Consider the following 15,266-nt stretch of genomic DNA (forward strand, 5'->3'; position numbering starts at 1 on the left):
TTCTCATTTCTTTATTCTGTTTTGGCTAACCATTTCTTTCTTTCTTATGTTCCAAATCATTTATTTAAACCCCAGCTTCCTTCCCTTCACTGGTGGTTCCTTGTGTATTTTTCTTCATTTCATTTAGTGTAGCCTTCATTTTTTCCCTTATGCTCTTGTTGTACTCAGTGAGTTCTGAGCTTCCTTATCACCAGTGTTTTGAACTCTGCATCTGATAGCTTGGCTATCTCCATTTTCTTTAGCCCTTCTTCTGGGGTTTTATTCTATTCTTTCATTTAAGCCATATTTCTTTGTCTCCTCAATTTGGCAGCCTCCCTGTATTTTTTTCTGTGTATTAGGTAGAGGAGCTTTGACTCTCTGTCTTGGCATACCTGTTAAGTTGTATGGGGCAAAGCCTTAGGTATTTGCCAGAATGGGGCAACCCGATTCACTACTTTGTGATTGTATGTAGGGAAGGGATCACAGAAGGGACAATGCCACTGCCTGGCTGCTGGAGATTTGCTCAGCACTTACTCCATTTTCAGTCACTTCACACACTCTCCTGTTGCCCTGGTGGTGGTGCCCTTCTACCTGTTGCCCTGGTGGTGGTTCCCAGAGTGAGTGGGTTTGTGGATATTCTAGGACCGTGCAGACCCTTTGAATAGACTCTCCTGAGAGACCAGCAGTTTCTTCCACTGCCCCAAGCCCCACTGGTTTTTACAGCCAGAAGTTATGAGACTTTATTTCTCAGTGCAGGAACCCTGGGCTGTGTAGTCTGGCCTGGGGCTGGGATTACTTGCTCCCCTGGTATCCCTCCTGATATTTATCCACCACACATACATGTAGTACTGCCCATTTTTCTAAGCAGCTGCCACCTTGCCACCATAACACCGTGTCCTCTCTACCCTGGCTCCTTGTCTCACACCTACTACCCATCAGGATGAATATGGCTTCTTTAAATCCTTGGATGTTGGACTTCCATACAGTTCAATTTTCTGGCAGTTCTGGGTGTATTTTGTTCTGAAGTTACTTTGATCCTTCTTATGGTTGTGCAAGGAGGTGAAGGACGTATATCTATGCCTCCATCTTGACCAGACCACATTTGTCATTTTTGAAGCATTTTACAAACATTAAGGGAAGGAGTTAAGCTTTGAAGTATCACAGCTAAGCAGAAACAAGCAAAATCTGAGTGGTACTAGGTTAATTATCTTGTGGTTTTTCTTTTATTTCCTTACATTCTTAACCATCTTTTACTGAACTTTCTATTATTGGGTTGGCCAAAAAGTTCATTTCATTTTTTCTGTAAGATGGCTCTAGTAGTACTTAGCTGTCATTAACTTCATTCAAAACAATTTTGTTAGATTGTATTGTGACAGCTGTCATATCAGTGTGTATTTTTAAAAAACTTATCAAAATTGGTAAATTTTTGTGTAGTAATTTTGATATTGAAGATGAAAGAAAATAACATTTTTGGCATATTATGCTTTATTATTTCAAGAAAGGTAAAAACTCAACTGAAACCCAAAAAAAGATTTGTGCAGTATATGGAGAAGGTGCTGTGACTGATCAAACGTGTCAAAAGTAGTCTGTGAAGTTTCGTGCTGGAGATTTCTCGCTGGATGATACTCTGTGGTCGGACAAACCAGCTGAAGTTGACAGTGATCAAATCAAGACATTAACTGAGAATATTCAATGTTATACCACATGGGAAAGAGTCAACATACTCAAAATATCCAAATCAACAAAGATATTGGTGAAAATGAAAAATGGGTCTTTAACAGAAAAAACTAAATGAACTTTTTGGTCAACCTAATACATCTAGGCTGATACAGTTGTTCACCCTTAATGGATCTTTTGGATTCACACCTAGCTCTCTGATGACCCCTAAATCATCTTCTCCCCAACATGACCTCCCTGAAGAATGATGAGTCCCCTCTTCCAACAAATGTGGTATCACCTATGACTTTCTTAACAACTCCTGTCTTACCTTAACTTTCCCATTATCTCCATGCTCTGCATGCCTCCTTTTGATATTGTGCTCAAGCATCACAAAATAGAAATAGGCTGGAGACTCTATTGAAGAGCACTGGCCTCATGAGTCAGGTCAGCACTTTGGTTGCAACTCAGGCATCAATTTCACTCCGTATTTTAGGCAAATTACTTAGAAAAATCAAGGAATGGAAACATATAAGAGCTGAAAGGGACCTTCATCCTATTTATTTAAAGGGAAAAAATCCTAAGTGGCTTTCTATGTGCTGGTCCCTGTGTTGGACTCAGCCCTCTAACTGCTCACCATCTAATGGAGTCAAGAGTTCACATCAGACATGAGCTGCCTCCCCAGAGGAACACTCAGTAGAGATTACTTGTGAACCCCCTGGTTTACAGATGAAAATACGATAAACTATAGTTGGGAAGATATACTAGTAATAGAAGTCAAAGAGTTTTAAAAGTATTAACGCCTCACTGTTGTCATTGCTGTCTTTGTGTGATAGGTGAGATGAATTTTAAATTCTAGTTTAGAAGCAAGGGATAAATCTATTCAGCCATTTACTTTGAAGTCTAGATTCAGGCACTATGATAGGTGTTAGAAAAATACAAGTGAAAAGACATAATTACAGCCCTCAAGAAGCTCTGTCTAGTAGGAGTCTAGGCCAAAGAAGTAACAATTTTAATATTACAGTGGCAAACTCCATTGGTCTGAGATACTGGAAAACATGGGAATAAATATATGTTACCATGTACCTATAGCACATATATACACTTACAGCAAACATATAGACTTAAACACATATATACATATATATTTATCAATAACTAAGCTGTCCTACGAACAGACTGACTTTTATGCAATAAGGAAATCCTGAGGATGAAAGTTGTGACATAAACCATGCTATAAACATGAAGAAACGAGAAATTACTGTTCTCTTTGCCAAAGTCCAAAACCTAAGATAAGCAATACAAAGTATGAGTACAACTTAGTCTGAATAGAAAAAGCACCTCTAACCTTCAAGACAGAAATAATTATCTCTACAGCTAAGACAAAACTAAACATTGAGAGAATGGTCTGAGTACAAGTAGCTCAAATACCCTAGGGGAAAAATATTATCATTAAAAGTTAATTCCCTTTCCCCAGGTTGATAGACAAATGCTCATCATTATATATACACAAAACTAATCCAAACCACTTTCCCTGAAAGACTAACCATTGCTGGTAAGTTAAAACATCCTTTGGGTCCTCTTTTTTTTTTTTCAAGAGTGTAAAAATCTCTGTAATTTGGTAAAAAGCCTCAGGATATGCAGCTCTAAGAATTAAACCTTCCAGTAACCATGCTAATGAACCAAAAGAAAAAATTTTAAAAAGGATATTATTCCCTAGTCCCAAGATAAAAAGTTCTCTACACTTTATGAAAAGTCCCCAGAGACAAAGAACCTGTACCCAGAAAAGAACAAAAGAAAACAAATTTCCTCAATAATTTCAAAATAAGCAAAATTATCTTCCAAAACAATAACCTCAAGAACAGTTCTGAATTTTTAGACCCTTTTTTTCCCCTAACAGTAAAGCAATCTGATGAAAGAAATAATAATACAATGTCTGGATAACATTTACTTAGGAACAGCTAACTTGCTTTTTAGGGTCTGATGGGAAAATAATATGCTTCCTTAGTATTTATATTATTTATTTTACTATACATATACCTAAAAAGTAAATTTTAAAAAAGCCAACTACTTAGTCATTTCTCAAATTTAGAAGTTAGATAAAAGATTCCCAAATATTTGTATAACCTCTTCCTTGAGTTCCCACAGAATCATTCCAAAATGAAAAACTTAAGATTTATGAGCAATAATTACAGTATGTCATTCCAGAACTTTGTATGCCTCAGCTAGTTGACTGACTACTCCCTTTCACAGTAATTTCATGGGTTATTATAACCCAGGTTGGACAACTATACTGAGCAGCTGATCAATTCCAAGCTACCAATTACTATGTGAAATGTCCAAAGCACCTCAATACTCCTGCAGCAATGTCTCAAGCCTAGCCTTAAGAACAAATCCAGATAGGGAGCCCCATGAGCACCTCAGATCAAAATTAGGGCAACAAAAGGAAAAAAAGGAACTTATAGAAGAGGATCCAACAATGACAATTTAGAAAGTCTAAAATTATATTACTTGTCTTATTATCTCTCCCCCCTCCATCCTCCCATACTCTATCTAGCACCGTTTTCTAGCACTTCCAAATCCCTCCCAGGACCTCTCCTAACATGTTCCCTGCAGCTACCAAACTACTTCTCTACTACCTTTCACTCCAATTCACATAGCAGTTAACATGTTGTAGTTACCACCTTTTCAAGTCTGTGGCCCAATTCCCTGTTTAACCAAGCTTCAGTCCAGACTACTCACCAACTCACCACCATTTATATCCAAATGTTTTCTCTCAATTCTCAATTTTCTTGACCTCCGAGCATCATCAGATACCACTTACCACCCTCTCCATGTACGAGCTCTCTCCTCTGTGGCTTCTGTAACCCTCTTTCAGTTCTCTTCCTACCTCTCTAACTCTTTCTTATCTGCCTTTAGCTCCCTGGCGATAGGTCAGCTATAAATCATAGACTATGATCTTTACTTCTTTCTCTATGCTCAAACCCAGGTTTCAACTCTCATCACCAGCTTTGATTGCTTCCTAAACATCAGTAACCTGCTTCCACTGTCATTAGACATTTTTCCTTGCATTCATTCACCAAATGTCTGCTACATGCTGTTAACTATGTTAAATGTTAAGTATATCAAGATTAATAGGGCTTACAAAGATCATCTCTACCTTCAAGGACCAAAGGTAAGTAAAAAAATGTTTAAAATAATGCAATAATTCCTACACAGACATATAGAGATGCAGAAGAACACTAATAATCATAACAATGGCTTCCTATATAGAGCTTAAACACATTATTTGTGTGCATTATTTCAATTAATTCTCATACCAATAACAGGAAATATAAAACTAAAGGTAAAATCCGTTAGGTAATTTAATACCAGGTTATATAACTAGTAAGTGATTAATTGGACATTTGAAGTCAAATTTGTCTGGCTCCAAATCTATGTTTTCTCTTCAATGTTCAATGAAAAGAAATCTAAATCTGATGAGTAAGGAGAGAAGTCAATTAGCACACCTATTTAAGATCAGTCAATATTTCAAGAGTGTGTATAAAGCCACAGTCAAGGAAAGATTGGTCAGGGAAATGACAAACATGAGAAAAAACTTAGGACCTGGATGTCCCAGAAGCCCTCAAACTCAGTAAGTGTAACAATAAGTTCAGGATTTCTTCAAATAATTACTATATTTCATTAATTCTAAAATACACTTTTTTTCAAATGTTAACATTTCTGAAACCTGATGCTGTGTCATGGTTTAAATGGAATTATTGTTTCCTTTCTCAGCAGTGCATAAACAATGGTGCTTCAGAATTTCTGATTTCTTAAATTTGATACAATAAGGTAACTTCCTCCCAAACATAATCTTTAAATTTAAATCCTTGAATCACCAAGATACGATTTTTAAAATATCTCCTCTATACACCCATTATTTTCCATTTTCCCAGCCATCACTCTAGTTTAAAGTTGTATCAGTTGTGAGCTGGTTAAATACCCTCCTTGCTGGTCTCTGGTCTCCTTGAATCAAGTTTTTCCCTATTCCAAATCATCAAGTATAGCACCACCACAGATCAATCTCTCAAAACTACCACTGTACTCATACTTCTCCCCGTGCATAAGTAAAATCCCAAATTAGTTTCAAAGCCTTCCATGATTTTGCCTGAGCTAACATTCACAAACTTTCTTGGTTACTAATCAACATAAGCCTTTCTCTCCAGTCAAGCTCCTCTGTTCAGTCCTTAAATGCTCTAATTTTTCTATTAACATCACCAGTCCTCCCATCTGAAATACACCCCACCCTGATGTCATTCAAATCAAATGCCAATACGCTCACTACAGGCTTTATAATCTCCATGAAATTTCCCTCAGTGATTCTAAGCTGTGCCCTTTTCTAAAGTTCAGAGCATGTACCCTTCTTAAATATTGCCATATTTAATTCTTCATGGGGTATGTCTTATTTTCACAATGAAATTAAAAGGATCAAAGGCAGAGACTGTATTTTTCACTTTGTGTGTTTAGTGGTCAATTACATAGCCTAAGTCTCAGCTCCATCACTCTTTCTGTGTGACCTTGGGCAAGTTACTTAACCTCTCTGTGCTTTGGCTTCCTCACTGGTAAAATGGAATCAGTAATGGTATGCACCTCAGAGGATTGCTGTGAGAATTAAATGATCATATAAGACAGTTATTGAGACATAAAAAAACTTTGTGTTCAATGCTATTGTTTTTCTATCAAGAAAAATTACCATGTAAGGGTTGGAAATGATACATAAGTGTTAGCTATTATTATGGTTATTCAGAATCTCCATGTTCACGGTGCCTAAAGAAATAAGTACATAGCATGTACTTAGTACTGATTTGACGGAAAAAGTGAGGAGATGTCTTCACATGAGAAAAAGCTTTTAAGGAAAGTATCTATTTCCAACATTCTAGGGAACCACTAGAGAAATCTGTCCAAGAATGGCAAGAAACACCTTTTTGGGAATCTACAATGGCTATGCACTCTCAGGAGGAATTAGTAGGAGAATGACAAGGAAAGGCATTATATAGGAAGCAGAGCTATGCGCTCTTAGACCCACACAGGCCATGTACACCTGCACTATAGTTTTGTAGCTGAGACTGTCATACGATGCAAACAAAACTCCTTGATAAGATTAGGATGAACAGGTACTTACTGAGCATGCCTCTGTAATTGAGGTCCATATCCCGACTCTCTGATCGAACTTTAATAGCATCCAGAATGGCATCAGGAGACAGCAGTCCTGAAGGCCTCACAACATTCAGAAGTTCCGTGAGGCTCATCAGAGGTAAACGCACAGCCTGCATGATTTCAGCATGATTCTCCTTTGAATTGTGCTTACACCAGTTTAACAAGGCTAGGAAAATATCTTTTTCAGGAGCTGCAAATGAATCTCTTAATACGATGTTTAAAAGTGCTGTCTGAAAAGGGTAACAAGAAAAAATTCCAGTTATATGGAGCTCAACCATGTGCACTACCCAAAAAAAATGCAAGTGTCAGTTATATGTATACAATTAACTCTTTTTGACCATTTTCTCTCCATCATTGTGCCATGCACTCTCCTGCACATTGTGGCTGTAAGAATAGCTGCAGGCATCTTGTACCATTACAGCAAACATCCAGTCTTTCCAACACATCTGCATCCATCTTTAATAAAATAACAAGAAAAAAAATGGCAACATGAGGAGCTAGCTGTCTTTCCATACACATTCTTCAGGAGAGTTTACATTTATGAGCCAGTAAGATACATCTGGCATTTAAAATTCAAAATCTTTTGTTTCACAGTACTACTGCACTACCATACTTTTGGTTCTCGGATTTTCAGACTGACCTCCAGCAATAGAGTGCAACCCTCAAAGACCTTGCCTCTGAAAATAGAGTAATAAAAATCATAGTTTAAACTCAAAACAAGACATGTAGCTTTTTAAATCAGGTGTTCTCATTCAAAATATCCATGTCCTAGAAGGAACACAGAAAGGGAAAGGAGAGACAGCCACCAGGGTTCAAAGAAAGATTTGAGCAAAGTAGTTTTACTCTATTATACAGTGTAAAACACCAAATAATATGAATGTTGAGCCAGCAAATATACTGAGTTGGTCAAAACGTTCTTTTAGTTTTTTTCCATAAAAGACACATTTTCACAAATAACTTTATTGATTTGGATATCCTGAGTATGTTGGCTATGTCCTGTGTTATATAAATTTGGTTGTTGTCAATTAACTTGATTTCATCACTATGAACTCCAATTAGTACACCCAACCGTGGATCATTATCCAGCAAGAAACCTACAGCATGAAACTTTACAAACCACTTTTGACACATCCAATCAGTCACAGCACCTTCTCCACAGATTGCACAATTCATTTGTTTCAGTTGTGTTTTTAGGTTTCTTGAAATAATAAAGCATAATATGCCAAAAACGTTGAGTATTTTCTTCCACCTTCAATATTAAAATTGCTACACAAAAACTCATCAATTTTGATAAGCTTTTTTAAAAAAGATTTTATCTTATTTATCATTAGAGAGAGGGGAAGGGAGGGAGTGAGGGAGAAAAACATCAGTGTGTGGTTGTTTCTCGCATGCCCCCTACTGGAGACCTGGCCTGCAACTCAGGCATGTGCCCTGAATGGGAACCAAACCAGTGACCCTTTGATTGGCAGGTTAGCACTCAATACATTGAACCATATCAGCCAGCGCATTAAGCTTTTTTTAAAAATGCATGCTAATATGACTGCTGTCACAGTACAATCAAATACAATTTTTTTCTAATTAAGTTAAAACCAACTAAGTACTATGAGAGCCATCTTATGGAAAAAAAAGCAAACTTTTTGGCCAACCCAACATACGCAAAACAGTGACTTAAAGACATCCAATGACACATCTGATCTTCTTTATGAATTTTTTCTCTCAACATAAGGAGTTATTCTCTTTATCAAAGAAATACAAATTGAAAAAATAGTATGCAATACCACAAAGACTGTCATCATTTGACTGTCATCACACTGAAAACAACCACCCAGCATCACAGTCTCTTCAGCACACAGAATTTACCAGAAGAACCTTAAAAGAAAACAGACATAATCTGTTTTCTTATATAACAGACACAATCTTTCTCTTATATAATCTAGAGTCTTAGTAGCCAGAGACAAGGTGGCTAGGCAGACAACCTTTCCCATACCTTCGACTTTTATTTTTTATTCTTAGTCCATTGCTGTATTTCTACTGTTCAGATATAAGTAAAAAATGTACAGTGTGCCTGTACATTCCTTGTAGGCAATGACCCACCTTAGAAAGAGAGAGAAAACCTTCACTTGAAAGCACCTCCTGAGCATTTCTGTCCATAAACATGCAGCACATGCAAGTTAACTTGGGAAGTGAGTAGAGACTAGCAACATCAAAAGTCATACAGACATTCTGAATGTTAAGTATGGTGCAGAGATACTCAGAGGTAGAATCCTCCAGCTCTGGAAATCCATATTTATGAGCCAGGCTCAAAAAGTCCAGCAGCACCTCCTCCTTCTCATCCGTCAGTGTTGCCCGCCCAGTGTAGATGTATTTAAGTAGCATTGTGAATGCTTCTGCAGTGGTGTCTTGAAGAGGGATTTCTGCTTCGGGCTGAGATTCACGCATTCCACCATACAGTAATGCTCTGCATGTCAAACAAGAAATGCATGAGAAAAACCTCAAGTAAGATTTGCTACAAAATTATGAAATAATGGCTATCAATATTACACAAACAAGTTTGTATAATGACAAAGATTCAGGTAAAGAAATGCATAGTGATCATTTTAAATAGTTCTTTAAAACATTAAGAGAAATCATTTTAAAACTATTTTGAATTAATTTATAGACAACTAGATTAATGAAATATCCTGAAAGCTCAACATATATAATAGACATTTATTAAATAGAAAGATGAGCCCTTGCTGGTGTGGCTCAGTGGACTGAGTGCCAGCCTGCAAACCAAAGGGTCACCAGTTCGATTCTCAGTCAGAGCACATGCCTGGGTTGCAGCCAGGTCCCCAGTAGGGGGCACAGGAGAAGCAACCACACATTGATGTTTCTCTCCTTCTTTTATTCCCTCCCTTTCTCTAAAAATAAATAAATAAAGTCTTTTTAAAAAAGATGAAAGTGCTCTTTTGAGAGGGACACTGAAATCAATATAAACATGTTAAAGACCAATAAGACAGTTTAAAAAGTAAAACTCTATAGAAAAGATATAATCAGATAAAAACAAGCACAATCAGGTGCTATTCTTCCCTTTTAGACTGGCAGAAATTAAAAAGCCTGTTAATATTCAGTGCTGCAAAAGCAATGCAAAAATAGGTTCTCTCATGCCCTGCTTTGAGTATAAATGGGCACCCCTTTTTGGAAAGTAATTTAAGTAATATCTGTTCAAATCTAAAATATGAATATCCTTCAACTCAGTAATCTCACTTTTATGACTCAGTTCTAGAGACATAATACTGTATGGTTTTAAAGATAAACATATAAGAATATATACTGAAATGATGGAAACATTGGAAAAAATGTTAAATGTCCACCAATAGGAACATGATTGAGAATATTGTGATATGCATTAGAAAGATTAAGGGAGGTCAATATATGCTGTCTTGGATAGGCATCCAGGATTTAGTAGGTTAAGCTGCAGATCCATATGTGTTGAATAAAAAAATTTACAGCATATATTTATATGTGTATATGCATAGACAGATATATCTATTTATACTGAGAAAAATCAGGGAAAATTCATACTAACCTGTTAACAGTGCTTGTCTCTGGGGAATGGGAATAGATGGCTGGGAGGAAAGGACTTTCACTGTTACTTTATAAATTAAAAATGAAATTGCTGATAAAATTATGGATGACTTAACTTTTTTTCTCTTTCAGTGTTTGTCAGAGTTTTAAAAATTCCCACTTTATTGCTTATCTGCTCATCTAAAAAAATGAAAACTAGACAATTCAGTCACCTAATGGATTTAAATTTCTCTCTCTTACTTCAGAGAAATAATATGAACCAATTAAACTTTCAATCTATTTGGAAAGAAAGGGCAGCCAGAGGATGACAAGGTAAGAGCACAGAAAAGGAATAGTAAAGAGTGAGAAAGAAAACTTGTAAAAGTGAGAGCAAGAAAATAAGGGGGCATAAAGAATTTCCCCCTGCTCCTAACATTATGAGAACAGGGTTGGCATTTCAGGATCCCCTCCACACCTGACAGGAATTTTTCTCACCCCCCCACCCAGGATCAGAAAAATAGGTAAAACCATCCAGCAAAAGATTCACGAATATCCTGAGCATACCTCTTCACTAGGTATACTCTGCCTAAAAACACTCTTGAAGGTTTCAGCTAATCCAGAGAATATCCAACCACAACTTTAAAATCACTAGATTAAAAACACCTTCCTGGGAAGATCTCACCAAGACTTACTCCAGTGTGACCTATGGTATTTACATGGATTCTCAATGCTTTGAAAGTGGTTTTGATGAAGCTCCCTTGAGATCCTAAATATGAATCCCCAACTTGTGGGAAGTTCCCTCCTGTCCTCCTCCGGGAATTGACAGGCTCTATGACAATGCTTAGCAAAGCCTCTCCTGACTACTAACAGTTAACTTACCTTCACAAAGGAACGGTGACAGCAATGAGAATTTAAGACAGCATTGGTAATGACTCTGAGTTTAGCCTCATGAGCCATCAGATATTAAGGTTCAATATCCACAGACATCAAGAACAAGGTCAGTAAGTAAAGCAGTATAAGCCATTCATTTAATATGGTCTTAAAATTTTTTTAAGTATTTGAGTTTCTTTTAAGAATATATTGATCACCTAAAAGATATCCACTTATAGTTGTCTCAAATTATTTTTGAAAGAGGGTAAGGTATAAACTATTAACAAATAATAAGCATAAAGCTGAAATGACTTAACAAAGAAAGGATTCTTCATAAAACACTTTATTAGTAATAAGTGGACCAAAAGTAAGAAATGGAACAGAAACACGAAAGGAAAACTGTGTGGAGGACAGAGGCTGATAACAAATAATGACTATACCAAGGCCACTAGCAAGAGGAATAGGAGAGTATTAGCAAGAACTCCAATAGACTCTTCTATTTTCTAGGCTCCGCATTTCATCTACAGTGGTTCTTAATATGCACAAGATGGAATGTTCTAAAATATTTTATAAAATACTATAAAAGTTCTTGTTAAGTAGTAAATATTTCTAGGAGACACACTCTACTATGTGACTGTAGGTGTTCCCATTACACTGTTTCAGTTACTTCTGATTATAAAACTCAGACCGCAGTTTTCATAGAAGGTAACTGAATTTTTCTCTAAGCCATCAGTCTCAAATTTAGATGTCAAGCTTCCAAGGGAAATCAATGATTTTACGGATAGAGACCAATGGATTTATCAAAGATAAAATATCACTCAGTGATGATTCCCTTCTAACTAACATTAGGCATAATGCAGAGTAATCAGAGCTCACTTTAACATTTATAACCCTGGAAATTAAGGATTTGAGTAACAAAAAATAACTACATATAAATACAAGTTTTACATTAATTAAATACATACATATTTTATTTAGTTTTAGTTCTAGGGTAACTATGAAACAGTACCAGTAAGTACTGTTTCCTTTAATTTGGGATATCAAATTGCTCATCTTAAATAAGGTATATCTGTCAGGTCCTACCTACAGGTCCTGGATGTCAATAGTTTGAAACTAAGAAGTATTTGTGTTCATTAGCAAGTCCGAAGGGTTGTCTGTCTATACAAGCAGAAGCGTATCTGCCAATTAGTAATCAATGCTGAGGAGAAGGTAAGGGCAACAAAAATTCGGCCTAAGAAATATTCTTGAGATATTGAAAATTGATTGACTGTGTACAGTCTAGTCTGGGGAGCCTTCTAACCCGCTAATTCTAAGATGGCTCCTGAAGAAAAGGTGATTTTCAAAAAATAAAAAGTTATTGCAAAGGTGAAATTCTAATAGATGTTGAAGTCAAGGATTGCTAGTATTTATTGCTATGCTTTGTTATTTTTTATAGGCTACAAAAATAACAATGTTTCCACAGGTTAACTTGAATCTTCAAAAAGTATTACAGACTTACCGAAAATATTGGCACCTCGCTGCTAAAATTACCCGGTGGGCGGGAAAACGTTTCTTTTCCACAACAAATGTGACATCACCATATTCTTCCCCAATCAACAAGGCACCAATATGTTCAGACAAAATGTGCACATGATCAATTTCCCCCACTGCAGTGAAGGGGCGAAGAGGGTGGCTGTTACTCATCTTGTAGAATAGATAATAGTTGCTGATCTAGTTTAAAGAAGAGATGAGAGTTAGTGGTGGGAAGGGAGTACACACAGAAAATCACATACCATAAACACAGCTAAGTAAAATTTAAAACTACTTTAAAACACTCATATAAGAGAAATGTCATCATTACTGGTATCTTTATTAACCCATTTATTCTGGGAAGCAATTCAGCCTGCTTCCATTACATTAACTCCACTACCTTCACTGCCTTATCACACTAGGAAAGCAAATATAAAGTCCAGGGTCCTCAAACACTAGCAGTATTTAGAGTTCTCACAATCCAGAACAGTGCACCCAAATACAGGTTCCTTATTTCTCAGTACCTTGGGAAAATGAAAGTCGACTACCAGAAGAACTCCTCTTTTAGCACAGATTTAATAAGGTAGGGTATAACTAACTACACCTAGGAGAAAAGGCATTTGGGCACAGATCTAGACCTAAATCAAAAAGAGAATAAACTAAATCATCACATTTCAAATACTTTCAGAGGAAAAATTTTGGTCAGAAACCATCTTAAATATTTTAGGAAAAAAACTATAATCTTCTGTATTTACAAAAATATCTTGACATTTATTAATGAAAATTTATACCAAGCATCCTAATCCCCCTCAAAAAAATAACCCCAAATATTTTTCTCAAGACTGTAACTTCTAGTCCATATGTTTGGCTCTACTGATCATGTTACCTGTGTCTACAAGGACATCATTACACTTCATCTCATTTACAGGCACTTCCTTGCTTTTGCATGCAATGCCCTTCAACAAACATGAACTGAAAATCTAAAAGCTAAAACTTAAAAACTTTACATGTTAGAAAAGGAAATTATATGCATCTAAACCTAACAATGTTTATATTCTTAAATCTCTAATGTACTTGCATATACTGCTTTTTCCAGTATAAGCAACCTATTAAGTGGATGAGAGCCTTCACTAGCATTCAGGTGCCTAAGGTGATGTGGCCTACAGCTCAGAGGTGAGCCAGCTACCCTCTACTGAACCAGAGACTAGGGGAATTGAGCCAGGTATGATCTCTCCACTAGTCCTACACACCTTCTAGAACTCTCCACTTGGACCAGGAAGGGTTAAAGGTTAAGTCACTCCTAATCTTGAAACTTTCACATCCAGATCCATTACTAGCAAAGAGTATGAAAGATGGTCTTTATCCCCATAGACTGCAGTGGAAGATCCTCCTGGTCCAGGTTTGCCAGTTACCTGCTACTCCATGACCACCACCAACAGAGGGATCAACAGCAAGCACTGTGATGCAGAGGAACATGGAGGATGGCGTAGGCAAACAGACACCACCCCAGGTAAGTGAACAAGCTCCTGGTCCCCCTATGTTAGGAGCATCGAAGTACCAGCAGCACATTACCCTCATTGCCAAGGCAAATACCTTTCCCTCAACAGCAACCTCCATTGGAAAGCCCTAAAAACGGAATCATTTTGTCACCTGTATGTGAAGTGTGTGAACGACAGCTTAAGAGGATCAACTTAAGGAGTGTCAGCAAATCATGTGTAAATCAATCATTTAATGTATGATACCACAGTCTAACACAGGAGTTGGCAAACTTTCTGCAAAGGGTTCAGACAGTAATTATTTTTGGGCTTTATAAGCTGTATAGTCTATGTTACAATACTATTCAACTAAAAGCAGCCACAAACAGCAATTAAATAAATGAACATGGCTATGTCCCAATGAAACTATTTACAGGAAAAGGGTGGACTTAACATTCAAGCCATAGTTTGCCAACCCCTGCTCTAACATATGATCAAGGTTTGACTATGACCTACACAAAGGTTCTGTTTTGATTTTTTGTTTTGATTTCTGGCTAGGTTATCCAACCAATGTTCAAAACAACATAGTTATTTCCTATATCAATCATGAAATTCTGAAAGCAACTCATACCTGATTTCAAGATTCCATTCCTCTTCAACATAAATTTTGCCATCACCATCTAATGTTTCAGTGATGGGGCATGACTCTGAATTAAATTGGTGCTTTCCTGGCTGAAAAGATGCAATGCATACACAGGCATACCTCAGTTTCAGACCACAGCACTAAAGTGAGTATAGCAATAAAATAAATTGTAATCTGTTTCCTGGTGGAGGTTCTTGCCTTCAATTTGTAAAAAACGCAACATCTGTGAAGCGCAATAAAGAGAAGTGTAATAAAATGAAGTATGCCTGTTCCCAGTGAATATATTCTCTGTTATAACACTCTCTTATGAGTGAGATTCAATAATTAACTAGATGGTTCTTTTTTTCAACAACTGATAGTCAATTTATTTAAAAGGTTGATATAAGCCA

General features: G+C 36.7%; 1 protein-coding gene across 4 annotated transcripts in view; it reads right to left on the minus strand.

Moving 5' to 3' along the window:
- BTBD9 (BTB domain containing 9) overlaps positions 1-15,266 on the minus strand; it is a 454,104-nt gene that overhangs the window by 379,190 nt on the left and 59,648 nt on the right. For 3 of the 4 annotated variants that reach the window (XM_045843294.1, XM_045843293.1, XM_045843295.1), the window contains exons 2-4: positions 12,749-12,960; positions 8,929-9,292; positions 6,800-7,064 (exon numbers count right to left, since the gene is read on the minus strand). In XM_045843294.1, coding sequence (XP_045699250.1) covers positions 6,800-7,064; positions 8,929-9,292; positions 12,749-12,933 — 814 coding nt within the window. In that variant the 5' untranslated portion in view covers positions 12,934-12,960. Of the gene's footprint in view, positions 1-6,799; positions 7,065-8,928; positions 9,293-12,748; positions 12,961-14,865; positions 14,955-15,266 lie in introns of those variants that run through there. The other variant, XM_045843296.1, reaches the window with a different exon arrangement.

This window comes from Phyllostomus hastatus, unplaced genomic scaffold (genome assembly GCF_019186645.2).
Source record: "Phyllostomus hastatus isolate PE091 unplaced genomic scaffold, TTU_PhHast_1.1 phas_contig_40, whole genome shotgun sequence".
NCBI classification, from domain to species: Eukaryota; Metazoa; Chordata; class Mammalia; order Chiroptera; family Phyllostomidae; genus Phyllostomus; species Phyllostomus hastatus.